At 47.0% G+C, this 15,305-nt stretch overlaps 1 protein-coding gene across 1 annotated transcript; it reads right to left on the bottom strand.

Annotated features, from left to right (window-relative positions):
- Positions 1 to 3,705: 3,705 nt before the first annotated feature.
- Positions 3,706 to 14,764, bottom strand: LOC135311314 (E3 ubiquitin-protein ligase RBBP6-like). The gene is made up of 12 exons (XM_064440437.1): positions 14,599 to 14,764; positions 13,471 to 13,570; positions 12,685 to 12,721; positions 11,005 to 11,049; positions 9,079 to 9,167; positions 8,864 to 8,960; positions 8,234 to 8,373; positions 7,140 to 7,312; positions 6,287 to 6,390; positions 5,663 to 5,839; positions 5,400 to 5,407; positions 3,706 to 4,828 (listed from the first exon to the last, which is right to left on the bottom strand). Exons 1-12 carry the CDS (start codon positions 14,762 to 14,764, stop codon positions 3,706 to 3,708), a joined length of 2,259 nt encoding a protein of 752 aa, XP_064296507.1.
- Between the last annotated feature and the right edge of the window lie 541 nt (positions 14,765 to 15,305).

The raw sequence follows: 15,305 nt of genomic DNA, 5'->3' as shown, positions 1-15,305 counted from the left end.
CCTAGGAGGTAGCTGGGTAAAGCGGCTCTAGTGTCAAATGCTGATGCGTGTTGGTTTTGTCTGTTTTTCATGTAAAGGGTAATGAAATCTATGGTGTGCATCAGATACTACATTTAATATCTTCCTTCTGAGACTCCGTGAAGAAAGCAGTGCTATTTGAACAAGGTAATTAACTCTGCCCTGATGAGTGCTCTTGAGTACAAGCATGCTTGGTCTGTTGCTTTCATGTTGCTTCCTATCATTTTGCTGTTCTGAGATGAGTTAGAGCAGCACAGACAGGGCACAGGTATTGCTCGTTGGGCTGTTAACTTCCAAGTGGTGAGTGGGAGTAAGGATAAGCAAACTCAGGTAGATAAATCTGGCACTGGGCCACTGCCCATATGTTTTGAATTTATTCTGTAACTCCTCCTTCCACATTTATACATTACCTAATATAGGTTTTTAATCTGCCTGAGTGTTTCTCTGATTTTCACACTGATTCTTTTTAAAAGTAAAATGCAGATCGAATCTTAACTCCACTCTGCAGTTTTTGTCACTCCTGTTTTAAGGCTTTAATGAGCACCTTAATTTCTGGACTGTTTTCCATGTGGGTCTGTTGTCTGTGGGCAACTAAGTTGTACAGGTGTCGTGGTTTAGCCGGCAGCTCAACCCCACACAGTCGCTCGCTCCCTCCCCCACCGGTAGATGGGGGAGAGAATCAGAGGGGTAACGCTCGTGGGGCGGGATAAGAACAGTTTAATAATTAAAATTAAAAGAAACAACAACAGAAATGCAATGTAAAGGAGAACAACGAGAGGCACAAAGCCCCGGGGGAGGGGGGAAGGGAGGGGAGAGGGGGAACGAACCGCCGAAATGAACCGCACGTGCTGCAGCCGCCCACCGACCCGACGCCGCGCTGCTCCCGCGCTGCCGCTGCCCCCCCTCAATATACTGGTCATGGTGTCACGTGGTATGGAATGAACCTGCCATTGGCCAGTCGGGGTCAGCCGCCCCCACCACGGCCCCGACCCTCCCAGCCCCCCCCCCCACACGTGGCAGAGCGCGGGAAGCTGGAAAGGTAGGCGACCCCCACAGTGAGGAGAATTAACCCCTTCTCAGCCAAAACCAGCACAACAGGTTAGGACTGACTTAGAGGAACTCTGGTGCAAGGTGTCAAGCCGTTGGTGGATTAATACAGGGTATTTATCATGGCTGTCTGACTGCCTTTTAGTGTACAAGTAGATGCGTAGTCATTCAGAGAGTAAAGGAATGAGATTAAAAATGCCAAATTCAGGCTTAGAAAGAATTGGGGGGCCGGGATTGTGTTGTTCTTCTTGGTTTGTGGGTTTTTTTTTTTGGTGGAAGCATCTCTGATTGCCCTCTGGCTATGCATGTGACACGCAGCAGGAAACTGAAACTGTTAATGGAGTATCATTTGTAATGGATTCTTGTAAAAGCAAATCTGAATTGAAAACATTAATGGTATTAAATTGGTTTATAATGGATGGTTGCATGTTTCAGAACTCTGGAACGGTATTTTCACGGACCTTCCTGGTTTGTATGAGGCAGAAGGGTAGCATTCCGATTCAGTGAGCTGAGACAGGTTTCCTGTGTTCATTCCCAGAATGAGTGGGCAGTGGTCTAGGAGAATATGCAAAGCCAGTGCCGAGCGTCGTGGGAAAATAGGCGGTTTCAGGAGCTTCTACAGGGAAAACTGAAGCATGAAAACCAGGAAACCTTTTTGGAAGATGGTATGCAAAAATGGAAAAGGTTGATTTGGAGCCAGTTGTACAACAAAAAGTAAATCTTAAAAGGAAGTTTGAGCAACACTTGAACTGTGGCTAATTCTGCAGCACGGTATGGGCAGTATTTCTGCTTTGCTCGTAAGGGTCATCCAGACTTGGAGCAGCAAGAATTTGAATAATCAAAACGCTTTTGGTAGCACTTTGAGTAGCAGAGAAGGTTGGAAATTTAATTTGATTTCCAGGCAGTCGGAAACAATAAAAAGTTGTCTAGGTTACTGTGGGCACTTCTAAGATGAGAGCTCTTGTAGCCAAGAGGAAAGGTAAATTCTGTAGTAGACTGCCAGGCAGCGCAGTCACAGCAAGTGCTTGATATGGGAGAGGAGAAAACTTTGGGGCTTAGGGGTTTGGGTATTTTCCCCACCTCTGGGGGGAAAAAAACAACATAGGAAAAAAGGGATACCTTGTGATGCTCCCTTCTCTGTTTTATTGTTGTGTAAAACTTTGTTGTTGCTGTAAAGCTCCCTGTTGTCACTGTGTTGCATTTTGCACGGAGGCTGAAGGACAGCCTGTGTTCTTTTGTTGTAGAGCTTTAGTACAGGCGTCCCCATGTGCCTGTACCTCTGCCCTCGCAGTCGGGGTTGTCCTGGGAGGGGTTGCAGGTGCTGAAAGGTCTGTCTTGCCAAAGACCTTGTAATAAAGCTGCACGCAGATGGCTTCGCGTGTTCCAGAGCAGCGTGCGCTTCTCCTCAGCAGGAGTTAGTTTTTTGTCGAACAGGCTGCTGTTGGTTTTGGGTGGCTTTTAAAATTTGTGTTCGCATTCACGGAAGTGCTGGTGTGCATTTAAAACTTTTTTGCTCTCCCTGGTTGCTATTTTGATTCTAAATGAGGACTGGTGACTTTTACTTTTACTTTTACTAAGCTACTATCTCCCTTCAACACTTTCTAAAAGCCTGTCCCACTGCTGATGGGCTGTGAGCAGTGGGAGGACAAGACTGAGTTTTGTCTTTTGTACGTAAGTCCAGGAAGTTTCTTGCATATAACTGATTTTCTATGTTTTCTTTGAGTTAATGGCTTCTACATAGGAAATGGCAATTGGTACGCTGGAATATTAGAATGCACCATTGCAGTTGAAGTGAACTCAGGTCAATAACTGTAGGAAATACAATAAACGCAGTGGCTACAGGTGTTGGTCATCTACTTCTGGTGGGCCTTTGTTTGGATGACCTACCTTGCAACCAGAGGGAAAATGAAGCATGGGGTAAGCTTGCAGGTTTTAAACTTGAATTGAAAAGTAAAAAAACTTGTGTCTTTTAAACAAACAATATGCATCCCACTTTGAAGATACTAGTGTGCAGAGATTTATGACTAGTGGTTACAGATGGTGGTTTGACATCGTATAGTCCTGAAGAGATTAAAAATGGGAGTGGTTTAATACTCCTTCTAATGTCACAAATACCCCCCTCCCACCAGGATCCCTCTGTCACTGTGATTCTTGCTGGGGAGGTGTAGGAATTTTACCCTCTGGGTCAGTGCAGCAGCCTGAAAGGGAGATGTGATCGATGTGCCCTATTTCTTGGGAATGATCTCCTGGTTCCGTCAATTCTCTTGGGGCAAAGTTTAGGCTTGCCTTTTAAATGAAATCTGACTTATCAATCCCCACATTTTTCCTAATCATTTTTGAGACATCTCTGTTAGCTCATGGCGAGACGCTAGTTAGAAATGTAACACAGACATGCCAGGGAACACACAAGGCTAAAAGAGTGTTAACTTTATTGATGAACATGCGATTTGTGTTTATACAGATGCGAGTAAACAAAGAGAACAATAGCCATGCAATTGCCCGTATTCCAGAAATGGCTCTAACTTGGCTGATAAGGCACTCCCCTTCTATCCTCCCAACTAGCAACTACTCGCTGCAGGACAGCATCAAAACACCCTCATCCTTTCAAGAGGAAGGTGTTTTAACACTGCCTGACTTTGGCTAGTCCTCCTTTGCCTTTTTCGCAGGAGGTTCCAGTCGAGGAGATTTGTCACGACCCGTGTCCACCTTCTCGTTGGAACCTTCAGCTGGTTTTACTGTATTGTCCGTCTTAGGAGGAAGAGCCACTTCTACTTTCCGCTTGGCCTTGTCAGTCTTTGCTTTTGGCTTATCCTTCTCTTCTTCCTCCTTTTCAGACCCCAGTCTGAAAGCACTAGACTCTGTTTCCATTGGCTCATTTCTCACAGGGGTGGCATCGTCTCTGCTTGGGAGCCTGAAGACAGACTCCGCTGTAACACCTTCTGCTGCAGCTGCCTCTCTTGGTTTTCTCGCACCTTCCAACAACTCAGCATTTGGAAATCCTTCATTCCGGTGCTTTTTATCTTTATTGCCTTTCTTGTCTCCCAGTGGTTTTTCCACCTCTTTCTTTTTTGATGTTTCAGGATCTTTGATGCCACGGCTCTCCCTTCCACATGGTTTTTCAGGGCAATTTCCAGCTGTATGATGGTTTCTGTGCCTCTGCCCAGCAGGATAATCCTGCCTACGTCCCTGAGCACATGGCAAATTCTCTCGTCTGGTGCCAGGTGGACCGAACCTACCTGGAGAAAAGTCCTCTCTGTTTTGTGGAGGTGGAGGTTGACAGCCAACAGCATAGCCCTTGTAAAACTTCTCACTCCGGTGTCTAGAGTTCCCTCGCCGTTCTCTGTATCTTTCCTTTTCAAATGGATCCCTCCAGTCACGGGATCTGCCCTCGTAAGCTTTCCTATCATATGGTGGAACCTCTCTGGACCTGTTAAAACACTCCCTTTCTCCTTCCCCTTGAGGTAGAGTCCGTTTAGTTGGAGACTGGCCCCTAAACACCGGAGACCTTGACCGTGAATGGTATCTTCTGTGCGGGGGTGACCTTAGCCTTGAATGGTGAGAGCCGCGTGACCTTGACCTGGAGCGATAGTTATGACTCTTCCCTTTGCCTCTTCTTGGATACGGCGGCGATCGCGGGGAGGAACGAGACTGGGAACGACTGAATGATTGAGAGTAGGAGTGAGTGGGGGAAGAACTGGATCTTGACTTGGCGTAGGTATACGAACTTCTACAGTACGATGAAGCACTGCAGGGAGACTTGGACCTGAAAAAACCACACAGAAAAAGAAAGAAAAAAGGGTCACACTCCCCAACTTTTTTCCTCTCAAATTTGGTTTGCTTTGTTTGGTTTGGGGTGGTTTTTTTTTATCCTCTCTCCATGTGTTTATGTAATGATGCTACTGCAAATTGAAGAACTTGTTAGCATGTAAAGTTTCTGCTTCCAAGTTTCTAGCCTGGCTTTCCACTTGATCCTATAATTATATTTAATTTTCGTATGTGATTACGGTTTCCCGAGAAAGTGTTGGTTTTTGGCAGTCCCCTTGTCAGTCCTGTGCTGATGTTTTATTTTAAATAATCTTAGTGCAAGCACAGATCCCTTTGTTAAAGGCAATTCAAAGTAAGCCATTTCAAAATTAATTACCGCTTGTGTTCTCCACAACTACCTGTGCGTACTTATTCATTGCAAATCAGCTGTTGCAGGAGTTACGTGTTACGGCCTCCTTTAACCAGGAGTAGTAGTACAGTTACCGGTAGTAATGCATTGAATTTCTGTGGGACACTTACAGTTCGCAGCCTGATCCGCCACCTGCTGAGCGAATTGTAGTGGCTCTCACTGGATGACCTGTTGCAGTGGGGAGGGAAAAAGAAAAAAATCCCATTCAGTTTATCTGAAGATAAGACTTTTAAAGGAATTCTAAAGTTAGCGTTACTTACCCGTTGTGGGTATTGATTGTCCTTGGGGGCCCAGATGACTCGGCAGTGCTGCTTGTCTTAGTAGCGGAACCTGACGGCCCTTGGCAAAAAACGGTTGGAAAGAGTTGGAAACGAAGCTCTGCTAAAAGACAAGGATCAGTGCCTATGCTGAAATCAAACTAACCTTCTCCTCCAACAACCCGCTGATTGGCTGAGAGGAAGGTTTAGAAAGGTTAGCGGCCGTCACCAGCGCGGCGGGAGGCCCGACAGTCAGGAGTGGTGGTGGAGGTGGTGGCGGTGGCGGCTGCTGCGGCTGCTGCTGCCGAGGGTAGCCAGTTCCATTTTCGAAGTTGTTCACAGCCTAGAGGCAGAAAAACACGGACAAAAAGGGGATAGGAAACTTCAGGAGGCACACAAACAAAAGGCTCCACAGAGGAACATCACTCGCCTGTTCCTGTAAATGCTATCAATCCTAAAATAAATCAGCAGGCAGGGGTAGGAACACATCGCATTAAGCGCCGGCATTAATGACTGGTAACTCAGGGTGTCTGTATTTAAAGCACTTCAGTGTCAACACCGAATTTGAAAGGGAGGCAATCATGTTAAAACTGTGACCTGAATTTGCCAGACTGTCTCTAAGGAGTTGTAAGCTTCTGTAACAAGGGATCATGCACTGGAGGAGTAAATAAATGTAGCCTTGTCCAATTTAGCCCTGCTTCAGGAGCCGCCGATTCATGTTTTCCTCCCTTTCAGCTTTTCAGGAATAGACTTCTCTTACAAGCAGTTCACGGAAAAGCCATCACGTTACCTGGCGTAGGATCTTGTTGGCAGCTAAAGCATCAGGAGAAACATCGCTCTGATGACACGTTGGGCAGGTATGATCCTCAGAATCCAGTAACGCTGTTCTAATACCTGTGTGCAATTAGAGTCGTCAAAATAGATTTTAGCCAAACTAAGGACGTTTTTGGGGTTCTCATCAGTTAGAAAACCATGTATATGATTAATGGGTGAAGATGATCTTGAATTGGGAACATGAAGCTCAAGTTCAGTAGCCTAATAATTTTCTAGTATGCAGCCAATAACGGTACAGCCCTGATGTTTCACTCCTGTAACATCTGGAGGTGTGGAGTAGGCGGTGTCTTGATGTCTTGACTCACCTTTTTTCCACTCTCTAGTACAGTGAGAAGTCACCAACCTCAGGGCTAGTGAATAAAAGAGACCTCAAAAACCCGTTACCAGGTGTGAGTTCTGAAGGTTTCAGCCAACTCTCCCGTGGAGGAGAATGTGCATTAAATGCCCAAGTACCCGATTGCTGCAGACCACAGGAAGTCACCAGCGTTGGCTCTGTAATTTTGTAGGAGGGAAAGGGCTGTGGACAAACGAAATGCATTCGCTATCTAATAGCGTCATCGCCTGCGCAGTTACGCCCTCTTCTCATACTCGTCCTTCCACGTGTGAAGGGGATTTAACGAGATACATAAAAAGGAGGAAAAAGCTTTCGGCCTTTCTTTTGCCCTTTATAGGAGAAGAGTCCTTTCCTATTCAGGCTGGGCTTAAGTACTACATAGAACCGGTGAGACAGTAATTTCCTGATCTCCTGTTTCTGCTTTCAGAGGATCAGAGGTGATGTTTTGAATTAACAGCCATGGGGTCACACTTACATTCGTCACAATAACTGTTTCCACAGCAGGGAATAACAGCTGCGTCGGTCATTATATCTTTACAAAGGGGACACAGGAGCTCATCTGGAATAGGCTCATCGGAGGGGGAGGAGGAGGCTGGCTCTTCTGGTAGAAAGGGAGGCTTTTCCTTCTTTCCTCTGGCATAAGCTTCCCTGGAGCGGGGTGGGGAAGGAGAGAGCAAAAAGTTAAAGGTGGGTCAAGGAGAACTTTTCCAAGCTTTGGCTTTTCTCAGGGGAAGAGAACAGGTGGAATTCTTCTCACTCCACATTAGCCTTCTAAAACGTAGGCCGCTAGTTGAAAGTCCTTTTCTACAGCCACAGGATGAGAAGAGGGAGGGGGAACAATTTTCCTGCTGCAGACCTCTCCCATTCATTGGGTCAATGGAGAAATCAGCTCAGACTAGGCAAATAATTTTTTGACAGCTAGAAATCGTGTGAAATGAATCCCACCTCTCCTCTGTTGCCAGAGGGTAAAAGTAAATGGCAGGCTGAGCATCAAGTCAGTCTCCGAGTAATTAAGTTTTGGAAATGGAAGAAGTCTATGTTAGAGCTTCTACCAAAGGAGGTCCATGGCAGAACACCAGAAGTGCCACCGAGTGCATTTTAGAGCAGCCGCTCTTGGCAGCACACAGTAGTATTTTCTTAGTTTGTAGCAACAGGAGAACTGCAGCCTCTTTCACACAGGGGAGGTGATAAAAGTCAGAGGGGGAGAAAACCTCACTCCCACAGCAACTTGTTAACTTTTGCAAGGAGCCTTTGCAGCATCGGACAGAAGCAAAACGCGCTTTCAAAGAGAACGACTCCACTGCAAACACCTCGGAAACCTTTTGCAGAAATACTGATTCTTAGCACGCCACAAGTTTAAGCAGCTTCCAGGGGCATGAACAGGAGGAGCGTCCTATTTTAGGGCCTTGGGATTAGAAAGTATCACGGGTGTTAAGGTTAAGATGCAATGCCAGTGCTTCCTCCCCCGTAACTAGAGGTGCTGGCCCACTCGGCTGCATTGCCGCCCAGGCATTGACGCACGGTTCCTCTCCTTCGCTCCTGGGTCAGTCCCGTTAGTCCCATACTTACGCATTAATAATTGGTATGGCATATTTTCCCGTGCTGGTCAGCATAGCACCCTTTGTGTTGGGATCTTTCACCTCCACCATGAAACTCCTTGGAATGCCCGTGCTCCTCCTAATTCTGGGAACAGGCTCAAAAGTCTTGTCCTGGCAGGAAAAGAAATGCAGGCGTATCTCAAGACCCACACTTAAAACGACATCTCCGTGATTGTTGTTAAATGGCAGGGACGCTCAGCCAGAGGCTTGTGTCATTACACCAGGCAGATATCCAATAGATGGGGCCAGCAGAAACATCCTGGTTTTGTACGAAATACTAAAAACTGTGAAGTGTCTTTAGAAAGGGTTCAAACCCAAAATAAATTTCCAGTCATAGTGAAATACAGAAAAATATGCATGAAAGTTGACAGAGAAAGTTCTCTGGCTATGTTTGTTGTGATGGCCTGGAAAAAAGAAAATTTTGCCTTGATAATTGCAGGTGTCCCTTGAATTTTGAAGGGCTTTGCAACTTTGCCATGTAACCTCTCTATTTCACCCCAAGAGAAACACGTCTTAATATGCGTGTTCATGTATCTGTTACCTCACTGCCAAGGTAAAAAACAAAAACGAAGTAACACCAGAAGTCCCCCCCCAACCTTACCCCGTTTGTTGGGCAGTTCTTTATATAGTGGCCAGGTTTTCCACAACGAAAGCAAGTATATGATGGCGGAGGTAGACCCAGGCTGTTCTTCATGTAACTAGAAGGTTTTTGGGAGAAAAAGAAAAAGGGGTGCATGTATCTCTCTTGTTAAAACAACCATCTCTAGCATTCCTCCGTAATCGTTGGGGAACAGATCTGGCGTTATCAACACTTACTTGATTGGATCATATGCACGGCAAGACTGTATCATCATCGCTTTTATTTTGTCTTCTTCGGAAGCGCTGGCTTCAGCCAGACTGGCAGTCTGTGTAACAGGCCGTTAGTCGACACACACGTTAGAAACACTTTAGAGCCCCTGCTAACTTCTTCGTGTTAAGTGAGCTAACTACGGTAAGCAAAACCTGCAGGTTTCTCCAGCTGGCCGTGTCCTTTTACCATGCAAATTGTAATACAAGCCTTACGCAGAACTAGATCTTCATATGAAGGAAACCAGCTGATTTCTTGGTTTTTAAAGTACTATTTGTTCAAACGTTTTAATTACACACTAGTGCAGATACCAGCAGGGTCTAAGGGAGGGACTGTACATTCTTTGGACCGTCCAGCACCAAGCCTTCAGATCAGCCACTCCTGTCTTTGCTTTTAGGTGCATTCCTTCGCAAGAGCAACCAACTACTTTCAGCATTTTATTAAATGGTTGTTTCCTATACACAGTTTTTCCTCAACTGTAACATAATGCAGATCGACACCTATGAAATCATTTCCATTAACCGTGACAGAAAACTTCACAGACACTTGACTGATTTGCTTGAACCCAAGAGATGTACAAGACACATCCAAAACCCACAAAACATTTCTAGGGATAGGCGAAAGTTCAAATATGGCATTTCGTACATAGCAGTAATAAACCAGAGGACTTTTTACAACACATTGACTCCCTGCTGAGCCAGTCTGCGCTAAAGAGGGTAGAGTAAGTCACAGTTTTGAGCTGCTCTGAGGTGTTGTTCCTGTATTGTTCTGAAATACTTCAATGTTCTCAAAAGCTTCAATGTGTGCACCTCTTGGACGCTTCTCACATTTTAGAGTAAAACTTCACCTAAGTTTACAGAACCAAGGACACGTTTAGGGACAGCACTAATGCAGACCAGTTTCTTCTGGTGGCTACCTTCCAAATGAATTATTTTTTCCAATATTTTTGCCACGTGTCCACAATTTCATGTCTGTGGTGAGAGAGGGAAGAAGTGGCTAGTGGGGAGAGGTTTCTCTGTCTTGGGAATGAACTCCAGCCTTTCTTTTCAGAAGAAAGAACGAGCTCCTCTGCATTAGGCCCTGCCTTCTCTGAGCTTTGTAACTTTAAAGCCCAGGCACTGAATTGGCTAGCACTACGCCTTCTCACAAGGCGCAATGACTAGTGCTTTCCCAGCCAAAGTTACACATTCCCGGGCAAAAACCGCCAGCAGCTCCACAGCAAAACGCGGCGTGGCAGGAGTTCCAGAAGGTCACCTCCGCCAGCATGCCACACACAGGCGTGGGTGTGTTCCTAGACACGGTTAGGGACATAATCACAGCGTACACAGTCTGCGTTCAAGGAAATCAGATTGTGTTGCCCACTGTATCCATACGACAGCTGATGAAATTGTGCAGCGGTCAAAGAATGGATCTGCAGCTCTGAGGACTAGAAATTCAGAAATAGCCCTGCAATTGTCCGTGTTCCAGGCACGCCTCTAATTTGGCTGCTCCACACCCCCTGGAATGTCCGTCCCTTACAGCCAGTGACATGCTTCTGTAAAAATAGCGCTCCTCCCCAAAGCAGAACTAACGGAATGTATGAAACAGGGCAAACAGCCTCTGAAGTGCTTCTCCTTTGTGTCTTGAAGATGAGCACTAGTGCAACGTGACGTTGGTGCTGGTAAGGTTCTCCCCTTCTATCTCCCCAAAGTGGCAACTGCTCTTTACAGGAGAGGATCAAAGCATACACACATTTTAAAGTTAACATAAATACTTGACATTATTAAGAATTAAAGTAAAGCATTGTTCGCATTACTACAGTTATACAGCTCTGGATCACAGTGCAAGATTTAAAAATATGAAGCAAACACTTTTTTTTTTTTTTTTTGAAGTATTTGGTAAGAATATAGATATACCTGAATAAGCTGGGACAGAGAAGCAGATGCAGAGGAGTCATCCATCTGTTCACAAAAAATTAAACACATATTCAAGTTGTACAGTCCAAACATAGCAATAGTTAACCTCTACCGTAGTCTGAAAGTCTGCACGATGCGCTCCGAGTGTGACTGCAAGAGGCATTTCCGACCTCGTGTCATTTGCATTTGCTCAAGGCAAAGTCCAAAGCTACGCCAGCTTAAGAGTGCCCGTGCGGTTAATGAGAAGAAACTAGACTAACCAGACCCGCTTGAGATCAGCTTGTTGCTCCAGAGTATCTCAGAGAGGGAACCTTGTCAAATGGGTCAGGAAGGGTAACTGATGTACTGTTCAGCACGTTTGCCCAACGGCCACCTTCCACGGCCCTCCAGCCCTGGGTCTTTTTTTGTTTCCTTTATATTTCTACTGAAGTATTTCCTGCCAGTCCCTCCAACCAGTCAGTTAGAACCAACATCTCCATGAAACTTGTTTGCCACCCTAAGGCAATACTGCAGAAGAACTGGGGAGGGGCGGGGACACGACTCGACACCCCCCAACCCCCAAATAATCCAAAATCCAGAATCGACAGTCAATGTATGAACTGCCATTTCAAACGGAAGACTAATCAGAAACTAAAGAGAACTAAAGAAACTGAACAGAAGACTAAATCAAAATCCAGGCTATTACCAGTCAAGCATTTCCTTCTGTTACTTATTTATATTTCAGCAGCAGAAGGACAGTGTTTTCCAACCTGATGAAAAATGCCCCACAAAGGCCCCAGGCTCTAACCTTGCGCCAAAATTTGTACACTGGGTTTCAGGTATTTTCATTTGCAGACAAGCTATTAGATGAAGCTGCTGCATCAGAGAAAGCGGGAAGAGCAAATGCAGAACTTTAGAATACCACTTTGTGTAGCAACGATATTTACATTCAGGGCAATCTGTTAAAGACATTCAAGTACTTGGAGGAGCCCAAATAATATCACTGCAAATAAACAGTTCCAGGAACAAATACCCAGGTATTCAAAGGCACGGAAAGGACTCGTTTAGCTGCCCAGAACTGTCCTCAGAACGTAGGGCGTATGTCAGTTTTAGTTTTTGTTTGAACCCCCACGTCAAAGCCAGAAACAGTACCAAGTTTAACAACAATGGTTTCTCAGTGTTTTTTATGAACGTTTTCAAAAACCGTTGGGCAAAGCAAGCAAAAACAGAAGCTAAGTGATACAAGGTGAAAATGGCAAAAATACACTCCGGAGCATTTTCATTGCAAGAAACACAAAGCGCACAAGCAGCTACGCCAACAGACACGTTACTAGCTGTAGACAGACAGATGGAGAGCACGGCACCACGTCCAGTTGTGCAAACCTGGAACCTACATCGCCTATAACCAATCGTACCTTATCTGTACAACACAAAGCCATTCAGGAAATAGCCTCGCATATTCAGGATGAAATACAATGCGTGACTGGGCACAAATACCAATAGTCCCATTAGAACTGTGCAAATGATGGCATTACGCAGTTCTTACTATGCTGAATCAAATCCATTGTCTTTGCAGCATAGGCTATGTTTTACTGGAAGAAATTATATGAAGCTACTGTTTGGAAAATTTCATACAAGGCTACGTTGTTCAGAATTCAGTGCAGTGTGCAGAAAAAGGTGTGACCCTGTGCTTTTACATACTGCTTTTGGTGTTCCGCTCACTGGCTCCGTTCGACTTCTGGAAGGAGAAAGAAAGGAAGGTGATCAGAGCTTAAAATAGAGCACTTGTGCCCCACATCAAGCAGTGAAACAGGTTATAAAACCTGCCCGTCAGGACATTGTTCGGATAATCTAGTGAATGTGGCCATCTATTCATACACATAAACTGTTCTCATTCTCAAATTCTCACATTCAGTGCAACTAAAAAAACCCCAAAATCCCAAAATGACCACAACAATCCTGTAGGCAGGATCACGTTTGAGTAGCTGTAATCTCAACCAATACACCCCAGATCTGGGGCCTCAGAGTACCTGCCATACCCTGCCTCCTCCCGCAAATGCAGGAAATAGCCAAACACTGACAATCGGGCTCCTCTGGGATGGGAACAAATTCTAAGCGTACACTACGGTGCGTATCTGTCTTTACTCTGAAAGCAATACAAGCAAGCCCATAGCATAAGGCATCTCTCCACCTGGAGGAAACAGCATCTACAGCTCGGGTCTCAGAACAATCAAGCCCAAGAACAAACCCAACAGAATCATCTTAGAAGTTACCGTTGTTGGAGCCTGAAGCCCATGTCCCAGCAGGCCTAAAAAGGTCAGTCTGCTTTGGGACAGGTCCATTGAAACCTACCCCAGGACAACAAAAACTAACAGCCGCTTTAACAAGGGAGATGCAGTTGGAACGCCACTGGTAAACTAATATCCATTAAACCAGTGACCTCACTGAACCCCCTAGCAAAGACTACACCGCTTTACGGATACTCACGTAACAGAGGTTCTGCTGGTAGCTTTAACTCCTCCAGCAGGGATCCTTCTGACAATTACCGAGGAGTTCCTCGGAATCAGGGCGTCATCATCTGTGTATTCTGAAAACAACATCAGTACAGAAAAAAGCAGTAGTCAGTTTGTAAGAACGTATATCAGTATGTCATTACACAGCACTTCAGAGAATCCCTTTACAGAGAGAAAAGCAACCTTTTATAGGTAACACCGACTTTTATCGTCTCAACACACTCAACAAATGCAGATCAAATTAAAAGGAGGCACAGGCTTTTTGAAGGGACTTCTGCCTTTGCAGAACATGACTCCATGGGCAGATATTCCACTGATATTTAATACCCTGTTTTCTTTTCGCTTAGGTTAGCATTGCTTCTGTTACTAGATCTCCATTATGAAAAGTTACCGTGGGGATGGGAAACCCTCACCGGGTTGAGAAATGAGCATTGAGGACAGGAAACCATCAGCAGGATGGGACGTCATTGAGACGGGCAGTTGCTGTGGCATGAGAAATGAAACCCTGGCAGGGCTGGCTGAGGCAGGTGCTGGTGGAATGATCACCATGGGGACAGAACCCCAGAACACTCTTTGCCCCAGACAAACCCCACACTGACCCGCTGCCATGGCAGGTACAGCAGCAGCTCCTGCTCCTCGTGGTGCTCCTGCCCTCCGGGTAACCCCCCAAGGGGCTCTGCCCACCAGTAGCTCACCCCACCACCCCTCTTTGCTTCCCCCAACAGAGAGGTTCCCTCTGCAGCTGCCGACGGCATCGGAGGTGTCCGACATGCACTTCACCACCACGGCCATGCCGCCACCGGTCAGTGCCTGTGTGCTGCCCTCTGCCCCAGGGCTGCCGGTGTCCGGTGAGCCTGCCCGGCTCCACACCGTCACCTACCAGCGGGGCCAGCCCACCGTCTGGCAGGTGGTGCCAGGGCCCCTGGGGGCGCCGGGGCAGGTGGTGCAGGGCCCCTGCGGGTTGTCGCTTTCCACAGTGGTGCAGGTCCCCGCTGGGGTGCAACTCCCTACTGGGGTGCTGCTCCCCCCTGCAATGCAGCTCCCCGCCGGGGTGCAGCTCCGCACTGGTCCCCGAGGCCCCGCGCCCGCCGCCCCCACGCACCTTCTTTGGTCTGGGCGTTGGAGATCTGCAGGTCGCTCCTGGTTGCCTTCAGCTTCTCGCGGCCCATGATCTGGCGCTTGAGGTCGCGCAGGGTGATGTGGAGGCCGCTGAAGGTGACCGTATCATAGTTCAGCCTGGAGAAGAACTTGTAGTGGACACAGGACATGGTCGGGGCCAGGCGGTGCCTGCTCTGGGATGGCGCCTACTGCAGCACGCGGTGTCATGGTCCTCTTATATGCTCAGCACATTATGAAGAAAGACCTGCATCATGTGGGTGTGGCAGCCCCGCCCTCGTTGTCCTAATGCCGAGTGGCCCTTAGGGGAGGGGGTTCCAGCAGCCTGCTGTCCTGTCACACCCCGAGGTCTGCGCTGTCCCTCCCGCCACCCCCTGGGCCTTCGCCACCCAGCGTCACCTCCCATCAGCCCCGGGGCCCGCGCTGGCTCTCCCAACAGCCCTGGGCCCATCACCGCCCCATGTCCTCTCACCCCCACGCCTCTCACCGCCCGCTCTCCCTCCTGCCACCCCCCCAGGCTGACACCACCCACTGCTCCCTCCTGTCGGCAGAGAGACAGGGCAAGACAGCCTGGGGGAGAGGCAGCGGTTTGAGTGTATCTTGTTGCATTTATGGAAGGTTCCGCCAAAGAAGGCAAGGACCATGTACGGTTATTGCCATAACCCAACGTAATTCCCCACAGTGGCACATCCA

This window comes from Phalacrocorax carbo, unplaced genomic scaffold (assembly GCF_963921805.1).
Source record: "Phalacrocorax carbo unplaced genomic scaffold, bPhaCar2.1 SCAFFOLD_36, whole genome shotgun sequence".
In the NCBI taxonomy this organism is placed as follows: domain Eukaryota; kingdom Metazoa; phylum Chordata; class Aves; order Suliformes; family Phalacrocoracidae; genus Phalacrocorax; species Phalacrocorax carbo.
Note: the sequence above shows the minus strand (reverse complement) of the source record. Positions and strands in the feature narration are given on the sequence as shown.